This window comes from Vulpes vulpes, chromosome 7, assembly GCF_048418805.1.
Source record: "Vulpes vulpes isolate BD-2025 chromosome 7, VulVul3, whole genome shotgun sequence".
NCBI classification, from domain to species: domain Eukaryota; kingdom Metazoa; phylum Chordata; class Mammalia; order Carnivora; family Canidae; genus Vulpes; species Vulpes vulpes.
In genome coordinates this window covers 30,351,929-30,376,413 of record NC_132786.1, presented here as the reverse complement: position 1 = coordinate 30,376,413, position 24,485 = coordinate 30,351,929, and the positions used below count along the sequence as shown (strand labels likewise).

The 24,485-nt window shown below is 38.1% G+C and overlaps 1 protein-coding gene across 1 annotated transcript in view; it reads left to right on the top strand.

Annotated features, from left to right (window-relative positions):
• Positions 1-24,485, top strand: part of LOC112916316 (A disintegrin and metallopeptidase domain 3-like) — a 99,890-nt gene that overhangs the window by 58,416 nt on the left and 16,989 nt on the right. The window contains exons 13-16 of the mRNA XM_072763475.1: positions 3,374-3,472; positions 11,622-11,817; positions 12,303-12,393; positions 12,580-12,772. Of these exons, the coding sequence (XP_072619576.1) occupies positions 3,374-3,472; positions 11,622-11,817; positions 12,303-12,393; positions 12,580-12,772 (579 nt within the window). The remainder of the gene's footprint in view (positions 1-3,373; positions 3,473-11,621; positions 11,818-12,302; positions 12,394-12,579; positions 12,773-24,485) is intronic.

Here is a 24,485-nt window from a genome sequence, read left to right as displayed (position 1 = left end):
TCAAGTAACATAATGGCAATAAATACATACCTATCAATAATTACTTTGAATGTAACTGCACTAAATACCCCAACCAAAGACAGAGCATGTTAGGGTGGATAAAATAAACAAGAACCATCCATATGCTGCCTACAAGAGACTCATTTCAGACCTAAAGATACCGTAGATTGAAAGTGAGGAGATGGGGAAACACTAATCATGCAAATACAAGAAAGAAACGTGTAACAGCACTACTTGCATCAGATAAAATAGAGATTTTTAAAATTTAAATTCCAGTTAACATATAATGTAATACTAGTTTCAGGTATACAATATAATGTTTTGACAATTCTGTACCACACCTGGTGTTCATCAAAACAAGAGCAGTCCTTAACACCATCACTTATTTATTTATTTATTTATTTATTTATTTATTTATTTTTACCATCACCTATTTAACACATCCCCTACCCACCTCCCTTCTGGTAACTATCAGTTTATTCTCCATAGTTAAGGGTCTGTTTCTTGGTTTGTCTTTCTTTTTTCCCCTCTTTGCTTATTTGTTTTCTTTCTTAAATTCCACATATGAGTGAAATCACATATTTTTCTTTCTCTTACTGACTTATTTCACTTAGCATAATACACCATACATATATGCCACATCTTTATCTATTCATAAATCAGTAGGCTCTTGGGCTGCTTCCATAATTTGGCTATTGTAGATAATGCTGCTATTATTGGGTTCCTCAATCCCTTGGAATTAGTATTTTTGTATTCTTTCAGTAAATACCTAGTAACACAACTAGGCTAGTTCTATTTTTAACTTCTTGAAGAACCTCCATACTGTTTTTCACAGTGGCTGTACCATTTTAAATTCCCACCAACAGTGCAAAAGGGTTCCCCTTTCTCCACATCCTTACAAACCAAGAAACAGACTTTTAACTATATAGAAGAAAGAGATATTTATCAGAGGGGAGGTGGGTAGGGGGATGAGTTAAATAGGTGATGAGGATTAAGGAGTGAACTTGGCATGCTGAGTACTGGGTGATGTATGGAATCTGAAACTAATATAACACTGTATGTTAACCATACTGGAATTAAAATAAAGAAAAAAAAAGGAAAATGAAACAGGGCAAGATATTTGCAAAGGATATACCCAATAAGGGGTTAATATCCAAAATACATATAGAATTTATATAACAACATAAAAAAAATCTGATTTAAAGTTGAATAGACATTTTTCCAAAGAAGACATCTAGATGACCAATGGACACATGAAAATATGCTCAACATCACTTATCATCAGGGAAATGCAAATCAAAGTCACAATGACATGTCACCTTACACTGGAAAGAATAGATAACAATAAAAAAAAAAAACACAAGAAATAACAAGTATTGGTAAGGATGTGGAGAAAAAGGGAATTGTACACTGTGGGAATTTAAATTGGTGCAGCACTGTGAAATACAGTATGGAGGCTCCTTGACAAATTGAAAATAGAAATTCATAAGATCCAGTAATTCCACTACTGGTATTTGCCGAAAGAAAACAAAAACACTAATTCAAAAAGACATACACATCACTTATCACATTATTTACAATGGCCAAGATATGGAAGCTATTGTCCATCAATGGACAAATTGATAAGGAAAATGATATATACACACGCACACACACACAGAATGTGATATTCTGCAGCTGTAAAATAGGCTGAGTTCTGCCATTTGAGAAAACATGGATATACTTAGAGGGCATTTTTCTAAGTGAAATGAGTCAGACTGAGAAAGAAAAATGCCATATGATTGCACTTCTAAGTGGAATCTAAAAAAAAAAAAAGCCAAATATATAAACAAACAAAAAGCAAAAGCAGATCTATAAATACAAAGAACAAACTGATGGTTCCCAGAGGGGTAGAGAGTGAATGGTTGGGCAGGATAGATTAAGGGGAGAGAGAGATACAGGTTTCCATTTATGGAATGAATAAGTTACAAGAATAAAAGCATTGCATAAGGAATATAGTCAATGATATTGTTAGAGTGATGTATGGGGACTGATGTAGCTACACTTACAGACCTAGCATAATGTATAAACTTGTCAAAGTACAAAGTTGTACACCTGAAACTAGTATAACATTATGTGAACTATACTCAAATTAAAAATTTAATGTAGGTTTGCCTGGGTTGCTCAGCAGTTGAGCGTCTGCCTTTGGCTTAGAGCATGATCTCAGAATCCCGGCCCACATCAGGCTCCCTGTGAGGAGCCTGCTTCTCCCTCTGCCTGTGTCTCTGCCCCCTTCTCTGTGTCTCTCATAAATAAATAAATAAATCTAAAAAAAAAAGGTAAAATGAAAATAAGTGAATATATGTGAATATATGACACTAACATTTTATAAACATAAGCTCACATATTTAGTGGGGTCAGGGTGGAATAAAGTTTTATCCATAAACTTAAAGAACAAAAGAAGAAAAAAAGAAGATGATGATTCTCAGATTTCATGGGTATACCATTTCACAATATCACAATTTCAAAGACCTACCTGAAAAATAAATGAAAACAAAAGTAAGTGTCATGACAAATTTTAAAATGTAGTGATATATATTGGTGGCTCGGAGTTAACATCATTAATATAGTGCTTATAAATAAAGAAAATAAACAGGAATACATGAACAGAAATACAGACACAAAATATAAAATAAACCATAATGTGCAGATATGTGACATTTTCAGCACTCTAGCAATAAAAATAATATTGAAACAAATATAAATACAGTTATTTGTGCCTTTCCACTTTAATCATTTTTAGATATTACTATCAGTCTTGTGAAACATCACTCTTTTACTGTATGAAAAGAAAAAATTGTATATTATGAAGAGTCATTAATATTTGTGTGCTTTATTATCTAATAATTTCTAGAATTAATATTTAATATAAGGCCTTAGAGCTAAAAAGATAAACTATTTTCTTTGACCCGTTATTTATGATAATAAAATGTTATAGATTAGAATATCTATGCTGTTACATGCATAAATTGTTATATGTTCCCAATATGAGATCTTGAGGAGGTCTGGTAAAATAGAAAAGTACTTAGGGCATAATAAATTAAAAACTAAGAAGTTAGAGTGCATTCAATTACATTCTCCTAGAAGATTGAAAGAAATTGCATTCAGTTTTTTGTAGTTCAGTTTCTTGAGTATAGAAGCATGGATTTAATTACCATCTTTTTTTTTTTCCTATGCTGAAAATATAAGTTTAGATGTAGTGTTAAATACAGAAGTGAAAATCATACTGTGTTTGTAATTAACTTGAGGAAATATTTTATATATTTTGAAATACATGCATTTATTTATTTGATTGAAAATTCCTATTATTTAACTCTTTTATTTTGGCTTATAGGAATGCAGTCATAAAAAATGTTGTAACCCTGTAGATTGTACTCTGATTGGATTTGCAGAGTGTGGCAGCGGACCATGCTGTGATAGAAAAACTTGTCTGGTAAGCTTTCAAAATACTATTTGGTTTTCTTCCATATTTTTTTGTGTTGTGTGTTCATTTTTTTTTTTAGCATTTTTTAGACTGTTTTTTTTTACACAGCTTTAAAATATGCAATTTTATGTGCCTGACTTATATATATAATATGTATCTTTATGTACCTGATACATACATTTAGTTAATTCAAACATTCATACAACTTTATGTGCCTGACTCAGGTACATACATTCATATATGTACTTAATTCTAAGTTCCAAGGATGTCTTTAGATCTTTTCCAACCTCCTTAACTATGCCTTTCACTGCATCATTTTTATTTTTTATTTTTTTTATTTTTTTTATTTTTTAATTAATTTTTATTGGTGTTCAATTTACCAACATACAGAAAAACACCCAGTGCTCATCCCGTCAAGTGTCCACCTCAGTGCCCGTCACTCATTCCCCTCCAACACCCGCCCTCCTCCCCCCTTCCACCACCCCTAGTTCGTTTCCCCAAGTTAGGAGTCTTTATGTTCTGTCTCCCTTCCTGATATTTCCCAACATTTCTTCTCCCTTCCTTTCTATTCCCTTTCACTATTATTTATATTCCCCAAATGAATGAGAACATACACTGCTTGTCCTTCTCCGATTGACTTATTTCACTCAGCATAATACCCTCCAGTTCCATCCACGTTGAAGCAAATGGTGGGTATTTGTCGTTTCTAATTGCTGAGTAATATTCCATTGTATACATAAACCACATCTTTTTTATCCATTCATCTTTCGATGGACACCGAGGCTCCTTCCACAGTTTGGCTATTGTGGCCATTGCTGATAGAAACATCGGGGTGCAGGTGTCCCGACGTCTCATTGCATCTGAATCTTTGGGGTAAATCCCCAACAGTGCAATTGCTGGGTCGTAGGGCAGGTCTATTTTTAACTCTTTGAGGAACCTCCACACAGTTTTCCAGAGTGGCTGCACCAGTTCACATTCCCACCAACAGTGTAAGAGGGTTCCCTTTTCTCCGCATCCTCTCCAACATTTGTTGTTTCCTGCCTTGTTAATTTTCCCCATTCTCACTGGTGTGAGGTGGTATCTCATTGTGGTTTTGATTTGTATTTCCCTGATGGCAAGTGATGCAGAGCATTTTCTCATGTGCTTGTTGGCCATGTCCATGTCTTCCTCTGTGAGATTTCTCTTCATGTCTTTTGCCCATTTCATGATTGGATTGTTTGTTTCTTTGGTGTTGATTTTAATAAGTTCTTTATAGATTTTGGAAACTAGCCCTTTATCTGATATGTCGTTTGCAAATATCTTCTCCCATTCTGTAGGTTGTCTTTTAGTTTTTTTGACTGTATCCTTTGCTGTGCAAAAGCTTCTTATCTTGATGAAGTCCCAATAGTGCATTTTTGCTTTTGTTTCTTTTGCCTTTGTGGATGTATCTTGCAAGAAGTTACTGTGGCCGAGTTCAAAAAGGGTGTTGCCTGTGTTCTCCTCTAGGATTTTGATGGACTCTTGTCTCACATTTAGATCTCTCATCCATTTTGAGTTTATCTTTGTGTATGGTGAAAGAGAGTGGTCCAGTTTCATTCTTCTGCATGTGGATGTCCAATTTTCCCAACACCATTTATTGAAGAGACTGTCTTTCTTCCAATGTATAGTCTTTCCTCCTTTATCGAATATTAGATGACCATACATTTCAGGGTCCACTTCTGGGTTCTCTATTCTGTTCCATTGATCTATGTGTCTGTTTTTGTGCCAGTACCACACTGTCTTGATGACCACAGCTTTGTAGTACAACCTGAAATCTGGCATTGTGATGCCCCCAGCTATGGTTTTCTTTTTTAAAATTCCCCTGGCTATTCGGGGTCTTTTCTGATTCCACACAAATCTTAAAATAATTTGTTCTAACTCTCTGAAGAAAGTCCATGGTATTTTGATAGGGATTGCATTAAACGTGTAAATTGCCCTGGGTAACATTGACATTTTCACAATATTAATTCTGCCAATCCATGAGCATGGAATATTTTTCCATCTCTTTGTGTCTTCCTCAATTTCTTTCAGAAGTGTTCTATAGTTTTTAGGGTATAGATCCTTCATCTCTTTGGTTAGGTTTATTCCTAGGTATCTTATGCTTTTGGGTGCAATTGTAAATGGGATTGACTCCTTAATTTCTCTTTCTTCAGTCTCATTGTTAGTGTATAGAAATGCCATTGATTTCTGGGCATTGATTTTGTATCCTGCCACGCTACCAAATTGCTGTATGAGTTCTAGCAATCTTGGGGTGGAGGCTTTTGGGTTTTCTATGTAGAATATCATGTCATCGGCGAAGAGGGAGAGTTTGACTTCTTCTTTGCCAATTTGAATGCCTTTAATGTCTTTTTGTTGTCTGATTGCTGAGGCGAGGACTTCCAGAACTATGTTGAACAGCAGTGGTGAGAGTGGACATCCCTGTCTTGTTCCTGATCTTAGGGGAAAGGCTCCCAGTGCTTCCCCATTGAGAATGATATTTGCTGTGGGCTTTTCGTAAATGGCTTTTAAGATGTCGAGGAAAGTTCCCTCTATCCCAACACTCTGAAGGGTTTTGATCAGGAATGGATGCTGTATTTTGTCAAATGCTTTCTCTGCATCCAATGAGAGTATCATATGGTTCTTGGTTTTTCTCTTGCTGATATGATGAATCACATTGATTGTTTTACGAGTGTTGAACCAGCCTTGTGTCCCGGGGATAAATCCTACTTGGTCATGGTGAATAATTTTCTTAATGTGTTGTTGGATCCTATTGGCTAGTATCTTGTTGAGAATTTTTGCATCCATGTTCATCAGGGATATTGGTCTGTAATTCTCCTTTTTGGTGGGGTCTTTGTCAGGTTTCGGAATTAAGGTGATGCTGGCCTCATAGAATGAGTTTGGAAGTACTCCATCTCTTTCTATCTTTCCAAACAGCTTTAGTAGAATAGGTATGACTTCTTCTTTAAACGTTTGATAGAATTCCCCTGGGAAGCCATCTGGCCCTGGACTCTTGTGTCTCGGGAGGTTTTTGATGACTGCTTCAATTTCCTCCCTGGTTATTGGCCTGTTCAGGTTTTCTATTTCTTCCTGCTCCAGTTTTGGTAGTTTGTGGCTTTCCAGGAATGCATCCATTTCTTCTAGATTTCCTAATTTATTGGCATACAGCTGTTCATAATGTTTTTAGAATCGTTTGTATTTCCTTGGTGTTGGTAGTGATCTCTCCTTTCTCATTCATGATTTTATTAATTTGAGTCTTCTCTCTCTTCTTTTTAATAAGGTTCGCTAATGGTTTATCTATCTTATTAATTCTTTCAAAGAACCAACTCCTGGTTCTGTTGATCTGTTCCACAGTTCTTTTGGTCTCGATATCATTTAGTTCTGCTCGAATTTTAATTAACTGTCTTCTTCTGCTGGGGGTGGGGTCCATTTGTTGCTTTTTCTCTAGTTCCTTTATGTGTAAGGTGAGCTTTTGAATTTGAGTTCTTTCCAGTTTTTGAATGGATGCTTGTATTGCGATGTATTTCCCCCTCAGGACTGCTTTTGCTGTGTCCCAAAGATTTTGAACGGTTGTATCTTCATTCTCATTAGTTTCCATGAATCTTCTCAATTCTTCCTTAATTTCCTGGTTGACCTTTTCATCTTTTAGCAGGATGGTCCTTAACCTCCATGTGTTTGTGGTCCTTCCAAACTTCTTGTTGTGATTAAGTTCTAATTTCAAGGCATTATGGTCTGAGAATATACAGGGGACTATCCCGATCTTTTGGTATCGGTTCAGACCCGATTTGTGACCCAGTATGTGGTCTATTCTGGAGAAAGTTCCATGTGCACTTGAGAAGAATGTGTATTCAGTTGAGTTTGGATGTAAAGTTCTGTAGATATCTGTGAAATCCATCTGGTCCAGTGTATCATTTAAAGCTCTCGTTTCTTTGGATATGTTGTGCTTAGAACACCTATCTAGTATAGAGAGAGCTAGATTGAAGTCACCAAGTATAAGTGTTATTATTATCAAAGTATTTCTTCAGTTTGGTTATTAATTGGTTTAAATATTTGGCAGCTCCCACATTCGGGGCATATATATTGAGGATTGTTAAGTCCTCTTGTTGGATAGATCCTTTGAGTTAGTGTCCCTCTTCATCTCTCACTATAGTCTTCAGGGTAAATTTTAATTTATCTGATATAAGGATGGCTACCCCTGCTTTCTTTTGAGGACCATTTGAATGGTAAATGGTTCTCCAACCTTTTATTTTCAGGTTGTAGGTGTCCTTCTGTCTAAAATGAGTCTCTTGTAGACAGCAAATAGATGGGTCCTGCTTTTTTACCCAGTCTGAAACCCTGCGCCTTTTGATGGGGTCATTAAGCCCGTTCACGTTCAGAGTTACTATTGATAGATATGAGTTTAGTGTCATCATATCTATTCAGTCCTTGTTTTTGTGGATTGTTCCACTGAACTTCTTCTTAAAGGGGAATTTTAAGAGTCCCCCTTAAAATTTCTTGCAGAGCTGGTTTGGAGGTTACATATTCTTTCAGTTCCTGCCTGTCTTGGAAGCTCTTTATCTCTCCTTCCATTTTGAATGAGAGCCTTGCTGGATAGAGTATTCTTGGTTGCATGTTCTTCTCATTTAGGACCCTGAATATATCCTGCCAGCCCTTTCTGGCCTGCCAGGTCTCTGTGGATAGGTCTGCTGTTACCCTAATATTCCTCCCCATAAAAGTCAGGGACTTTTTTTCTCTTGCTGCTTTAAGGATCTTCTCCTTATCTTTGGAATTTGCAAGCTTCACTATTAAATGTGAGGTGTTGATCGGGTTTTGTTGATTTTAGGGGGGGGATCTCTCTATTTCCTGGATCTGAATGCCTGTTTCCCTTCCCAGATTCAGAAAGTTTTCAGCTAGGATTTGTTCAAATACATATTCTGGCCCTCTGTCCCTTTCGGCGCCCTCGGGAACCCCAATTAAACGTCGGTTTTTCTTCCTCAGGCTGTCATTTATTTCCCTTAATCTATCCTCATGGTCTTTTAATTGCCTGTCTCTTTTTTCCTCAGTTTCTCTCTTTGCCATCAACTTGTCTTCTATGTCACTCACTCGTTCTTCCACCTCGTCAAGCCTCGTCGTTAGGACTTCTAGCTTGGATTGTATCTCATTTAATTGATTTTTAATTTCTGCCTGATTGGATCTAAATTCTGCAGTCATGAAGTCTCTTGAGTCCTTTATGGTTTTTTCTAGAGCCACCAGTAGCTGTATAATAGTGCTTCTGAATTGGCTTTCTGACATTGAATTGTAATCCATATTTTGTAACTGTGTGGGAGAGAGGGCTGTTTCTGATTCTTTTTTTTGAGGTGAGGTTTTCCTTCTAGTCATTTTGCTCAGTGCAGAGTGGCCAAAAACAAGTTGTATTGGGAAAAGGAGAAAAAGAGAAGGAAAGAAAAGAGAAAAAGAAAAAAGAGAAAGAAGAAAAAAAAGGGGGAAAAATAGAAGAAAAAGAGAAAGAAAAAGAAAGGAGAAAAAAAGGGGTGGGGTGGGGTGGGGGAAGCAATCCGAAATCAAGAAGAAAGAAAGAAAAAAAAGCACAAAACAAAACAAAAACAAAAACAAAAAACAAAAAACAAACAAACAAAAAAAACACGGGGGAGTGTCTTCCGATTCTGTATACTTTAAGTCCCTTGACTTCCCCTGGAACTGGTCCGTCTCTCTGGTCTTCTGGGGGAGGGGCCTGCTGTGCTGATTCTCAGGTGTTAGCATTTGGGGGAGCTGCTCTGCCCCTGCCTGGTGCAGGGCTCAGTGGGGGTTGTTCACCCCGTGAGGCCCCGGGAGGAAGCCACAGTGGTGGGGGCAGCTCTGGGACCCTGGAGTCAGCCCCCGCAGTAGCTCCGGGGCTCTCCGTCTGCAGGGCCTGGGGGCTCCCGGGCGGGGCCGCTGATCTGCTCAGCTCGGGGCAGGAGTGTCCTCGCTGTCCTGGGCCCTCCCGGCCTCTGCCTGTCCCTGGGGGAGGCCGGGTCCTGGGCTGTGTCCCAGCGCCCTGTGCTCCGGAGCCTGCGCTGTTGGATTCGCGCTCCCGGCGGTGCAGCCCCCTCCGCGGAGCCGCCGCCCGAGCCCCTCCGAGCTGTTCCCGGAGCCGCGCCGCCCCCTCCGCGGAGCTTCTTCCTCCGCCCGAGCCGCCGCCGCTGAGCTGCTCCCGGAGCCCCACAGCCCCCTCCGCGGAGCCGCCGCCCGAGCCCCTCCGAGCTGTTCCCGGAGTCGCGCCGCCCCCTCCGCGGAGCTTCTTCCTCCGCCCGAGCCGCCGCCGCCAAGCTGTTCCCGGAGCCGCACAGCCCCCTCCGCGGAGCCGCCGCCCGAGCCCCTCCGAGCTGCTCCGGGTCCCGCCGAGCGCTGCAGCCCTTAGGGAGCTCGGCGCATCTCCCGGGGCGCAGTTCCTCTGTTAGTGTCCCAGGGAGCCCGAGGGCATCCCCGCCCTCCTGGGGTCCTGCTCTAACTCCCTGCGAGCCCCTTTCCCCCGGGAAGGTCGGTGCAGCTCCTGCTCCTCCGGGACGGGGCTCTCCTGTCCTGGGGACACTCGCCCCGGCCTCGGCCCGGCTCCTCGGGGCCCCTCCCCCTTGGAGGCCTTTTCTGTCCTTATTTCTTTTTCCCCGTCTTCCTACCTTGATAGAAGCGCGAACTCTTCTCACTGTAGCGTTCCAGCTGGTCTCTCTTTAAATCTCAGGCCGAATTCGTAGATTTTCAGGATGATTTGAATGTTTTCTAGGTAATTTGTTGAGGACAAGTGACTTGGAGACCCTGCTCTGCCGCCATCTTGCCCCTCCCTCCCCTGCATCATTTTTAATCTACTCAGGACCCATCCAGTTATTATTCAATATTAATTTCTGATTATTTGGACACTATGAATTACTCTTGGTCATACCTGAATTTAGCTCTTCATGATCAGGTAATTTATGACAAAATTGAAAATAAGCTGCCCAACACACAGTTGACATACAATATTTGAATAAACAGACAATAACAATCTATAGTCAGCAAGATGTAGCATGTTTAGTACTGAAGTTCTATGCAAGGACTCCTGGTCCCAGAAGTGGATTGAATCATTGACTTCCCTTGGCAAGTTTTTCAGTTTTCCTTTATTGCCACACCTAAAAGGAGTCTGAGTAAGATTTGTGTTTGGGGATCACTTCATTGTAGCCTCTTACTGCCTTTGTGTCACTTTCAGGTGTCAACAACAGTCATAGAAGCTGATCCATTAGAGATTTTGGTTGGTAGGTTCTCTGTCAATGAAATCTCTCCTAACATCATTCTACTTTGTTCTGTGTGTGTTCTTTTTCACTCTCTGTGCTAGTAATTAAAGCCAGTGGTCACTTGTCTTGAAGGAGCATGAATAAAGAGGCAAGTCTAGAGTTTCTTTTCTTTTCTTTTTTTTTTTATTTTAAGTCTAGAGTTTCTACTACTTAGCTATAAAGCTTATCATTCTTCCATTCACCAGAACTCTCATCTTGGCCTTGGTCTCCAAATCAGCGGTATTGAACAATAAGACTTTTCTACACAGTCCTTTGCCCTTTTCCGTACACATGGGGATAATTCCTACATTTGGTAGAGCCTATAAAAAAATTAAGAGTAAGATCCCATAGCATAACATTTACCATTTTCAGGTGAACAATTTAGGGGCATTTGGTACATTCACAATGCTGCACAACTACCACCTCTACCTAGTTCCAAAACATGTTCCTCACTCAAACAGGAGACTCCCAGCCCATTAAGCACTTGCTCTCCTTTTTCCCTCTGCCTCAGTCTCTGACAACCTCCAATTTGTGTTCTGTCTGTAGTAACTTATTCTGGATATTTCATATAAGTAGAAGCATAGAATATGTGACCTTTTGTGTCTGGCTTTCTTAAGATAGTGTTGAAGTTTCATCCACCTTGTAGCATATATATCAGTGCTCCTTCCACTGTATGAATACCACAATTTGTTCATCTATTCATCCATTGATGGACAGTTGGGTTTTTTCCAATCTATTTCATTTGAGCTTTTAAGTAAATCCATAATTTGACTTTAAGTAGTTAAAATGTTACTTCCACTTTTTCTAGTGGAAGTAACAGAAATATGCTGCTCTCATTTAAGATTTTTTTACATTTTTGGTTTACTACTTTAAAAAAATACTAGTTTTTCTTTGTCTCACAGATAGCAGAAAGAGGACGTTTATGTAGGCAAAGGACAGATCCATGTGATTTTCCAGAATTTTGCAATGGATCATCTACATCTTGTGTACCTGATGTGAAATCTATTGATTTAGAACCATGCAATAATAAGACTGCCTTTTGCTTTGGAGGAGTATGCCAAGATCCGGATGTACAGTGTGAAAAATTATTTGGAAAATGTAATCATTGTGTCTTTTGTTCTGGGGTTCATTTACAAACTATATTTTTCTAAAGTCAATAATCCATCCAATAGCCATTATAAAAGATATGTTTTGTTTAAATCCAAATTTGAAAATAAATTGTGAATCAATGTGACTTTGAACTATGTAAACAGGCATAACAGACTTAATAAGTAGAGGACCAATAAAAGAGGATATTAATCCAATTTCAGGTGATAGGTGCAAAGGAGAGCAGAATATTAGAATTATAGATAAAAGAGCAAATGTCTACTTTCTTAATTATTTCTGCCTGTGATACAATTTTCCTATTCTCAAGTGGGTAGTTTTTAGTGTTTCTCCTTCTCATATATCCAGTAGATGACACTAAATATTTATAGCAGATGACACTGACTGGGCATTGCTATTGTCTAGATGTCCCTATAGTAATTTACCACTTTTATTTTTAAAATTTTTTAAGATGAGTAATTATAACTTTATATTTTCAGTTGCTAAAGTTTCTACTTATTTATGTACACAAGAAGTGAATTTTCAAGCAGATACTTTTGGAAATTGTGGAAACACAGGTTGCAGTTTTGGGTGTGTATTTAGCTAACTGTTTTTCTCAAATGCATGTGTGTGTGTATGCAAAAATAAGTTAATACAAATGAGAGATGGACCTAATATATACATTTGAATTTATTTGTTATATAAGATGATGTATGTTCTGAATAACTTTGATGTTATGATCTGAGTAACATTTTTGAATTATCTTCATATTGCCAGGAGTATCCTTTGTGGAAAGTTAGTTTGTCACTGGACGCATTCAGAAATAGTACCAAAATCATCAGTTCATGATGTTCAATATACTTACCTTGGAGGTCATATTTGTTTGTCAGCCAAGGTAAGAAATGACACAACATCTTCAGCTATGGATCTTACCCAAATGAGCAATGGCACTATGTGTGGATACAATAAGGTAAGTAAAAATTTTACTTGATTCCATACATGATATGTGTGTGTGTCTGAGTGTCTGTGTATGTAAGTGTTTGTGCATAAGAAAGAGAAAAAAGAGGATGAGGTCCAAGATGATGATCTAGAAAGACCCGGAACTCACTTCCTTCCCTGGATACACTGCATCTACACTGAGATACAGAACTGTTCCCTCTGTAAAGAGAGAGACTTTAAGATTTTTCATTTATATTTAATATTACAAATTTTGGTTACTGTTTCATGATCTTAAGATTAAAACATCAGAATTTTTATTAACCAAAGGAACGCTTACTTCACTATCATTTTTTAATTATAAATTTTGCTATAGATATTTAAACTTGTTTTCTCATACTTGAGAATCTAAACCTCTTTGGTAAGCCAGAATCTAATCTTCAAAAATCTGTGTAAATAAAAAACAAAAAAGAATCAGATAATACATGAAAAAGGAGGTCAGAACAATCTAATAAGAACAACGAAGAAAAGCAAAAGAAGCCAAGAATTTAATCTTTCTATAATTGACAATTTGATTGTAATGAAAGTAAAACATTTATTTGTCATTGGCCAACTTGCCTAATTCTTCCTCCAAAAGCAAAATATATGTATGTTAAAAATTTGGCCTTCCCATAAGACACAATAATAAAACAGAGTTTAAGCTTTGTTTATATTTTTTTCTTAAAAATTTTGAGAAACAAAATAAACTTTTTAAACTGTACCATTAAAAAATTAGTTGACCAAAGGAAAAAAGTACACAAATTTTAATAAAAATATTTATATTGAGATATAATATTTTAAGAAATGAAAATCAAGAGGAAAACAGAAGTGACTAGTAAGCTTGTCTAAGAATGAGAAAAGATATTCTGACATAAAAATGACATAATTGCAAAGGAACAAACTATCACTGACTATATTATAAATTAATATGTCATCCTTTCAAAGATATTTAAAATGAAAAAATATTTACTATAAATATGACAGAGTAAATACATAAATTTATTAACTAATTTAATCATTAATATACCTTAAGGTGGTATTTGAGTGTGTGTGTGTATGTGTGTGTGTGTGTTTGTGGTATAACACATAAAAATAATTTGGTCTTTGTCCCTCATTTTTGGCAGAGTTTCTAAATCCCCTTGGAACTTCCTGTGTGATAAGAATGTGTTCTGTTATTCATCTGCTTCCAACCAAACTTGAGTTTATGCTAATAAGATGACTTAGGGTGGAATCTCTAGATTGCTTTAGGGTGGGACTGGTTATAAGAAAAACCAAATGATTAGAGTTGGAAGACTTAGCCCCACTCACAGACCTCTATGAAAGAAAAGTGGTGTGGCTAGAGGTTGAATTTCATAAAAACTTTTGAACATTGAGATTCAGAGTCTTTCTAAGTTGGTGAACAATTTGCTGCAATGATAAGATGTTTAGAGATGTCATGGGCACTATGACATCCTCCTTGCCCCGTAGTGCCCAGTATACCTTACTCTATGCATTTCTTTCATTCAACTGTTGCTGAGTTGCATCCTTTGTAATAAACTGGTAAACATAAGTAAAGTGTTTTCTTGAGTTCTGTGAGCCAAATGAGCAAACTATCAAACCTGAGGAGGGGGCCATGGGAACCTCCAATTTATAAGCCAGATGGTTAGAAGTATAGGTGGTCTGGGATTTGCATCTGGTATCTGACATGGGGGCAGTCTTATGGCACTTTTAAGTTGTAGAATGTGATTTTAACTCCAAATAGTGTCAGAATTGAGTTATATGGAATTATTAGACACTCAGTTGGTATTAAAGAAAACCCCACATAATATATATATATATATATATATATATACACATATATATATCACAACGTATACATATATCACAATATATGTGTATAGTATGTATATGTGTATATGCACACACATACACACATACCCCCAACATATATCAGTGCAAAAAAGTCTCATGAAGTTGAATATATTACTATAGAATATGAAAATGTTCCATCTAACTTGTTATTATATAAATACAAATTAAATGAATATCCAGCAATTATTTTTGTGTTATTTGGGCATTAAAAATAGCATTTGATGGTGAGAAGCATAATTAGTATCATCTTAAAATAAGTATAAATTAGCACATGCCTTCTGGAAAGTGATTTAGAAATATGTAAAGAGTGAGATGCCTGGGTGGTTCAGTCAGTTAAGTGTATGACCATGATCTCTGCTTGGGTCTTGATCTGGGGTCATCAGTTTGAACTGTGCGTGGCATGGAGCCTACTTTAAAAATAATGTGTAAAGAGTTTGATATATTAACATACTTTTAAATCCATTTCTAATGTAATAATGAGTTAATTTTTAGCTATTAGGAAATATACACTAGTATAGAGCAATTATGAATTGAGTTACAATAGAGAATAAAACCAATACACATTAAACACCAACTGTAAGTTGGTTAAATTATAGTATGCTACATTTCTCTATACAGCAACATTTGCAAATAATTTTTAATGACCCCACCATATATTTCCAACATAGTGTATAAGAAATCAGAGCAAAACCTACAAAACATGCATTTCTTCTGTTTGGATTACACATGGAAATTCTATGGGTTTTGATTTTGACTAAAGTGTAGATTGTGATTTGGCTAAAGTTGTCTTGCTGGTCCTTCCCAAGCCAAGGTTGTAACAGCCCTGTGACTTTATGTCTTTGAAGTTATATCTTTATAAGTAGGTTAAAAGTGAAGTTTTTAGAAGGAGTGCTAGCATCATGACATTGTGGCATTGATAGCATTTAAAAGTATTTATAACCTAGGAAAACTAAATAAAAGATATGCAAGACAACTTCTACATTGAAATTGCAAAGTATAGTGTAAAGTAGAGATATACTCTAATAGAGAAGATCTACAGAAATGGATAAACCATCCGGGATGCCTGGGTGGCTCAGTGATTGAGCATCTGCTTTTGGCTCAGGGCGTGATCCTAGTCCTGGGATCGAATCCCACATCAGGCTTCCTGCATGGAGCCTACTTCTCCCTCTGGCTATGTCTCTGCCTCTCTTTCTGTGTCTCTCATGAATAAATAAAATCTTTTAAAAAATGGATAGACCATCCTCATTTATTGGAAGACTTAAATTTGTTATGATGTTAATGTTCTCAATCAATAGATGAATATACCACCAAGAAACAAACTCCCAGCAGGTTTTTTTGTTTTCACTTTTTTGGTATCAGTGAGGATGTTCTGCTGGTGGAGATTGAAAAACTGACTTAAAGGTTTACCTAAAAATGTAAAGGGCAATATAATCAATGTAATTTTATTTTTTAAAAACGATTTTATTTGAGAGAGAAAGAGAGAGATCATAAATGGGAGGGAGAGCAGAGGCAGAGGGAGAGGGAGAAGCAGAGGATCCAGAGGCAGGGCTGGATCCCAGAACCTTAAGAACATTACCTGAGCCAAAGGCAGACACCTAACTGACTGAGCCACTCAGACACCCTGTAGTCAATATAGTTTTAAAGAAAATGAAAACTGGAAATTCATACTACTAAATATCAAGACTTACTGTAAAGTTAAAATAATTAAACCATTGCAGTATTAGTATAAGAATAGATAAACTAATCTCTAGGCTAAAATAGAAAATACTATTTCAGAGGAATTGCAGATAAAGATTTTTAATACAGAGCTCAAAGAAAATTTAGTGTCTGGTACACTAAAAGATTTCTTAAATGCTACAAAAAGAGTTACATGTATAGGAAAATATTGACAAATATATATGTGATGATTAAAAATGACTAGATAGAGATTTGAGGTTCCAGAAGGATGCACTAGACATACTTTTCTACTATGTACAGTTAAAAAAACAATTTTATATGTAAGGCAAAAATAAGAAGACTCTGAAAGCTGAAGAGAGAAAGGAAAACTAAGTAGAGACTTCAAAACCCAAGGAACAACATAGCAATGTGTTTCCTTTTCTTTTTGCCTCATATATCCCAAGCTGGGTGTCAGAGAAGCTAGCAACTCAGAAATGCCAAATAGAACAGACAAAAAGAAGTCATCAAGGAAGGCCAAACTTCTTTAGCCAAAAGAGCAGTATAGCAAATAGTACACTTTTAAATAATAGCTGTTCTACTTCAACTGAAAACATAGAAAAAATTGGGGTCATATCTATACTCTCACCAGGGTGGAATGAGCAGAGGCTCAGTGGCATCTGTCCTTCTTTGACCCTTCTAGTAATTAGGAGTTCTTCTCATTTCAGGTGTTAGTGGAATCTTTACTTCCAATCTTAACCTGTCAATAAAGAGGCAATGTCCCTTGCCTTTCCTCTAGAGCTCTAACAGGAACTGTTACAACAGGTTTTAACAGATTTTAGAATCTCATAACATAAAACTAAAAATATCTAGGTTTCAATAAAAAATCACTCTTCATACCAAGAACCAGGAAAATCTCAACTTGAAAGAGAAAAAAAACCCAAACACTAATACCAAGACAACACCAAGATGGTTATCAGTATACTTCATAGAATGTAAGCAGCCATCATTAGCATTTTTTAAGAGCAATTACAGACATGATTGAAACTACTAATGAAACAATAGAAAGTACATCTGAAACTAATGGTGTATTATATGTTGGCTAATTGAATCTAAATTAAAAAAAATGAAAAACAACATAGAAAGTTCTAGTACACAGAAGATATAAAAAAGAACCAACTGGAAATTTAAAAAATAAAAATAATCAATATATAAAACTCAGTGATAGGCTCAGGAGCAGAATGGAGGGGACAGGGTAAAGAATCAGTAACCTGAGGATACAACCATAGAAAATACCTAATCTGAATAACAGAAAGTAGACTAAAAACACAATGAATAGAGCCTCAGGGACCTGTGAGATTATAACAAAAGATATAATATCCATGACATTGTCATTCTAGAATAGGAGAAAGAATTTAAGGATGGAAAAGTATTTGAGGAAGTGACTCCTGGAAAGAGTTTGCCAGAAAGATTTGCCAAAAAGCATCAACTTAAAAATGTAAGAACCTGAAGAAATATCATATTGGATGAACCCAGTAAAATTTACAGTAGGATACAGCATAATTAAATTTATGAAAATTAAGCTGAAGAATATTTTTTTCACATTTAATAAACGCTGACTTTATTTGTGTTGATATGTCTCCACACCAAGATATCTATTTTTCTGCTATTAATACAAATCCCTCGGCTAAGCTCCTGACTTTTTTTTTTATTGGAATTCAATTTGCCAACATATAGCATATCACCCATTGCTCATCCCATCAAGTGCCCCCATCAGTGCACATCACCCAGTCACCCCAATCCCCCGCCCACCTCCCCTCATTACCCCTTGTTCATTTCGCAGAGGTAGGGAGTCTCTCATGTTCCATCACCCTCTCTGATATTTCCCACTCATTTTCTCTCCTTTCCCCTTTATTCCCTTTCACTATTTTTTCATATCCCCTGAATGAATGAGACCATAGAATGTTTGTCCTTCTCCGATTGACTTACTCACTCAGCATAATGCCATCCAGTTCCATCCACATTGAAGCAAATGGTGGGTATTTGTTGTTTCTAATGGCTGAGTAATATTCCATTGCACATATAGACCACTTCTTTGTTATCCATTCATCTTTCGATGGACACAGAGGCTCCTTCCAGAGTTTGGCTATTGTGGACATTGCTGCTATAAACATTGGGGTGAAGGTGTCCTGGCATATCACTGCATCTGTATCTTTGGGGTAAATCCTCAGCAGTGCAATTGCTAGGTTGTAGGGTAACTCTATTTTTAACTCTTTGAGGAACCTCCACACAGTTTTCCAAAGTGGCTGTACCAGTTCACATTCCCACCAACAGTGCAAGAGGGTTCCCGTTTCTCCACATCCTCTCCAACATTTGTTGTTTCCTGTCTAGTTAATTTTCACCATTCTCCCTGCTATGAGGTGGTATCTCATTGTGGTTTTCATTTGTATTTCCCTGATGGCAGGTGATGCGGAGCATTTTCTCATGTGTTTTTTGGCCATGTGTATGTCTCCTTTGGTGAAATTTCTGTTCATGTCTTTTCCGCACTTCAGGATTGGATTGTTTCTTTGCTGTTGAGTTTAAAGAGTTCTTTATAGATCTTGGATACTAGCCTGTTATCTGATAGGTCATTTGGAAATATCTTCTCCCATTCTGTAGGTTGCCTTTTAGTTTGGTGGACTGTTTCTTTTGCTGCGCAGAAGCTTTAGGTCTTGATTAAGTCCCAATAATTCATTTTTGCTTCTGTTTCACTTGCCTTCATAGATGTATCTTGCAAAAAGTTGCTGTGGCCAAGTTCAAAAAGGGTGTGGCCTGTGTTCTCCTCTAGGACACTGGATTCTTGTCTTACATTTAGATTTTTCATCCATTTTGAGTTTATCTTTGTGTATGGTGTAAGAGAATGGCCTAGTTTCATTCTTCTGCATGTGGCTGTCCATTTTCCCAGCACCATTTATTGAAGAGACTGTCCTTTCTCCAGTGGATAGTCTTTCCTGCTTTGTTGAATATTAGTTGACCATAGAGTTGAGGGCCCATTTCTGGGTTCTCTGTTCTGTTCCATTTGATCTGTGTGTCTGTTTTCTGCCAGTACCACACTGTCTTGATGATCGCAGCTTTGTAGTACAACTGAAATCTGTCATTGTGATGTGCACAGCTCTGGTTTTCCTTTTAAAAAATCCCCTGGCTATTTGGGGTCTTTTCTGGTTCCACACAAATCTTAAGATGATTTGTTCCAACTCTCTGAAGAAAGTCCATGGTATTTTGATAGGGATTGCATTGAATGTGTAAATTGCCCTGGGTAGCATTGACATTTTCACAATATTAATTATTCCAATCCATGAGTATGGAATATTTTCCCATCTCTTTGTGTCTTCCTCAATTTCTTTCAGAAGTATTCTGTAGTTTTTAGGGTATAGATCCTTTACCTCTTTGGTTAAGTTTATTCCTAGGTATCTTATACTTTTGGATGCAATTGTAAATGGGATTGACTCCTTAATTTCTCTTTCTTCAGTCTCATTGTTAGTGTATAGAAATGCCACTGATTTCTGGGCATTGGTTTTGTATCCTGCCACACTGCCGAATTGCTGTATGAGTTCTAACAATCTTGGGGTGGAGTATTTTGGGTTTTCTATATATAGTATCATGTCATCTGCAGAGGGGGAGAGTTTGACTTCTTTGCCAATTTGAATGCCTTTTATTTCTTTTTGTTGTCTGATTGCTGGGGCGAGAACTTCTACTACTATGTTGAATAGCAGTTGTGAGAGTGGACATCCCTGTCATGTTCTTGATCTTAGGGGAAAGGCTCCCAGTGTTTCCCCATTGAGAATGATATTTGCTGTGGGCTTTTCATAGATGGCTTTTAAGATGCTGAGGAATGTTCCCTCTATTCCCTACACTCTGAAGAGTTTTGATCAGGAATGGATGCTGTATTTTGTTAAATCTTCCTCTGCATCTTTGAGAGGATCATATGGTTCTTGTTTTTTCTCTTGCTGATATGATGAATTACATTGATTGTTTTATGAGTGTTGAACCAGCCTTGCATCCTGGGGATAAATCCCACTTGGTCATGGTGAATAATCTTCTTAATGTATTGTTGGATCCTATTGGCTAGTGTCTTGTTGAGAATTTTGGCATCTGTTTTCATCAGGGATATTGGCCTATAATTTTCCTTTTTGGTGGGGTCTTTGTCTGGGTTTGGAATTGATGTGATGCTGGCCTCATAGTATGAGTTTGGAAGTATTCCACCCTTTCTATCTTTCAGAACAGCTTTAGTAGAATAGGTATGGTTTCTTCTTTAAACGTTCAATAGAATTCCCCTGGGAAGCCATCTGGTCCTGGACTTCTGTGTCTTGGGAGGTTGTTGATGACTGCTTCAATTTCCTCCCAGGTTATCAGCCTATTCAGGTTTTCTATTTCTTCATGTTCCAGTATTGGTAGTTTGTGGTTTTCCAGAAATGCGTCCATTTCTCCTAGATTGTCTAATTTATTGGCATATAGCTGCTCATAATATGTTTTTAAAATCGTTTGTATTTCCTTGTTATTGGTTGTGTTCTCTCCTTTTTCATTTGTGATTTTATAAATTTGAGTCTTTTCTCTCTTTAATAAGGCTGGCTAATGGTTTATCTATCTTATTAATTCTTTCAAAGAACCGACTCCTGGTTTTGTTGATCTGTTTCACAGTTCTTCTGGTCTCTATTTCATTGAGTTCTGCTCAAATCTTTATTAACTCTCTTCTTCTGCTGGGTGTAGGTTTTATTTGCTGTTCTTTCTCTAGTTCCTTTAGGTGCAAGGTTAGCTTTTGTATTTGAGTTTTTTCCAGTTTTTTGAGAGATGCTTGTATTGCAATGTAGTTCCTTCTCAGGACTGCTTTTGCTGTATCCCAAAGATTTTGAATGGTTGTATCTTCATTCTCATTAGTTTCCATGATTCTTTTTAATTCTTCTCTAATTTCCTGGTAGGCCCATTCATCTTTTGGCAGGATGGTCTAGAGCCTCCACGTGTTTGAATTTCTTCCAAATTTCTTCTTGTGATTTAGTTCTAGTTTCAAAGCATTATGGTCTGAAAATATGCAGGGGACAATCCCAATCTTTTGGTATTGGTTGAGACCTGTTTTGTGAACCAGTATGTGGTCTGTTCTGGAGAAAGTTCCATGTGCACTTGAGAAGAATGTGTATTCAGTTGCATTTGGATGTAAAGCTCTGTAAAAATAGCTGTGAAATCCATCTGGTCCAGTATATCATTTAAAGCTCTTATTTCTTTGGAGATGTTGTGCTTAGAATATATGTCATTTACAGAGAGCACTGTGTTGAAGTCTCCCACTATTAGTGTATTATTATCTAAGTATGTCTTAACTTTGGTTATTAATTAATTGATCTTGACAGCTCGCACATTAGGGGCATAAGTATTTATGCTGGTTAGGTCCTCTTCTGGATAGATCCTTTAAGTATGATATAGTGTCCCTCTTCATCTCTTACTACAGTCTTTGGGATAAATTTATTTTATCTGATATGAGGATTGCTACCCCAGCCTTCTTTTGAGGACCATTTGAATGGTAAATGGTTCTCCAACCTTTTATTTTCAGGCTGTATGTATCCTTAGGTCTAAAATGAACCTCTTGTAGACGGCAAATAGATGGGTCTTGCTTTTTTGTCGAGTCTGAAGCCCTGCGTCTTTTGATGGGATCATTAAGCCTATTCATGTTCAGAGTTACTATTGAAAGATATGAATTTAGTGTCATCATAATACTTATTCAGTCCCTGTTTTTGTGGATCGTTTCCTTGGAGTTCCTCTTTCTTTTATAAAGTCCCCCTTAATATTTCTTGCAGAGCTGGTTTGGTGGTCACATATTCCTTCAGTTTCTGCCAATCTTGGGAGCTCTTTATCTCTCCTTCTATTCTGAATGAGAGCCTTGCTGGATAGAGTATTCTTGGCTGCATGTTCTTCTCATTTAGGACCCTGAATACATCCTGCCAGTCCTTTCTGGCCTACCTGGTCTCTGTGGAGAGGTCTGCTGTTAATCTAATATCTCTCCACATATAAGTTAGGGATCTCTTGTCTCTTTTGCTGCTTTAAGGACTTTTCTCTTTATCTTTGGAATTTGCAAATTTCACTATTAAATATCAAGGTGTTGAACGGTTTTTATTGATTTTAGGTGGGGGATTCTCTCTATCTCCTGGATCTGAGTGCCTGTTTCCTTCCCCAAGTTAGGAAAGTTCTCAGCTATGATTTCTTCCAATATGCCTTCTGGTCCTCTGTTCATTTCAGCACCCTCGGGAACCCCAATTAAATGTAGATTTTTCCTTCTGAGGCTGTCATTTATTTCCCTTAACCTTTCCTCCTGGTCTTTTGTTTTTCTCTTTTTCCTCAGCTTCCTTCCTTGCCATCAACTTGTCTTCTATGTCACTCACTTTTTCTTCTACGTCATTAACTTGTCATTAGGACCTCCATTTTGGATTGCATCTCATTTAATTGATTTTTAATTTCGGCCTAATTAGATCTAAATTCTGCAGTCATGAAGTCTCTTGAATCCTTTATGCTTTTTTCCAGAGCCACCAATAGCTTTATAATTTGCTTCTGAATTGGTTTTCTGACATTGAATTGTAATCCAAATTCTGTAACTCTGTGGGAGAGAGTACTGTTTCTGATTCTTTCTTTTGTGGTAAGTTCTTCTTTCTAGTCATTTTGCTCAGTGCAGAGTGCCTAAAAACAAGTTGTACTGGAAAAAGGAAGAAAAAAAAGGGAAAAACAAAGAAACAAAAGACAAAAACAAAAAAACAGGAGGGGTATCCTCTGGTTCTATGTACTATAAATCCCTCGACTTCCTGTGGAGCTTCCCAGTTCTGCTTGGTCAAGAACTTGCTCTTCCCCTGTCCTTCCAGGTGGTCTTCTCAGGGAGGGGCCTGCTCTGCTGATTCTCAGGTGTGTACACCTGGGGGAGCTGCCCTGCCCTTACCAGGTGCATGGCTCAGTGGGAGCTGTTTATCATGTGAGGCCCGGTTCCCTGGTGGCCCCGACCCTCCCAGGCACAGGATGTCAGGAGGAACAGCAACAGTGGCAGCGGCCAGCTCTCCATCCCTAGAGTCACCTCCTGGTAGTAACTACCGCAGTCTCCCAGTCTGCACTGGCCTGGATGCTCTGGGGGCGCCTGCGGTTGGATCATCCTCGCTGTCTTGTCCCTCGCGGCCTCCGCCTGCCTTGGGGGGGATGCAAGATCCTGGGCTGTGTCCCGCATGAGCCTTGGAATGCAAGGCCTGCACTGCAGGAATTGTGCTCCCTGGCCCGCAGCCCCCTCTGCCTGGAGCCACTGCCTGAGCTTCTCCCCAAGGCCCCACCCTTTACCCCACTGGGCCTGCGGTGTGTCGCTCACTCTTGCCCCCCTGTCGCACCTCCTCTGTTAGTGACCCCGGGAGCCTGGGGGCTCCACTGCCCCCCTGGGATCCTGCCCGAGTTCCCTGCGAGCACCTTTCTGTCTGAGAAGATTTTTAAAGTTCTTGCTTCTCCAGGCCTGGGCTTTCCTGTCCTGGAGGCTGTCGCTGCCTGACCTTAGCCCGGCTCCTTGTGGGGCCTCCTCCCCCACTGGTTTCTTTTTTATTTATTAATTTATTTTCCATCTTCCTACCTTGTTAGAAATGCAAACTCTTCTCTCGGTAGTGTTCCAGCTGTTCTCTCTTTAAATCTCAGGTCAAATTCATAGGTTTTCAGGATGATTTGAAAGTGATATAGGTAAGTTGGTGGGGACAGGTGACTTGGGGACCCTACTCTTCCACCATCTTGCCACACCCCCTCAAGATGAAGAATGTTAAAAAAAGTAATGAGAGTGAAACCATATCTTACCTACAGGGAGAATACAATTAAAATAACGATAACAATTGAAATAAAATCATATGAGGATGAAGCATACAAATGCCACAGAAGAATGCCATGCTGGTTTGTCCTACTGCCTTGTATGACCACTCATCTCACCATCAATGATTCTCTGCCTGGGAAGGTCTGATCACTAGCTTATGCCCATTTGACTAATGTGCCCATGGAGGGAGAAGAAGGAAGTGAAGGAGAAAGAAAAAGGAAGAGAAGGGAAGGAAAGGAAGGAAGGAAGGGAAACTGACTCTTTCTACTTGGTTCAGTAGGAACTTTGAGCTGGCATGACTTTTTACTCCCATTTTATTTTTAATTTAAAAAAAAAAACCTAATTTACAGCCTTATCCATG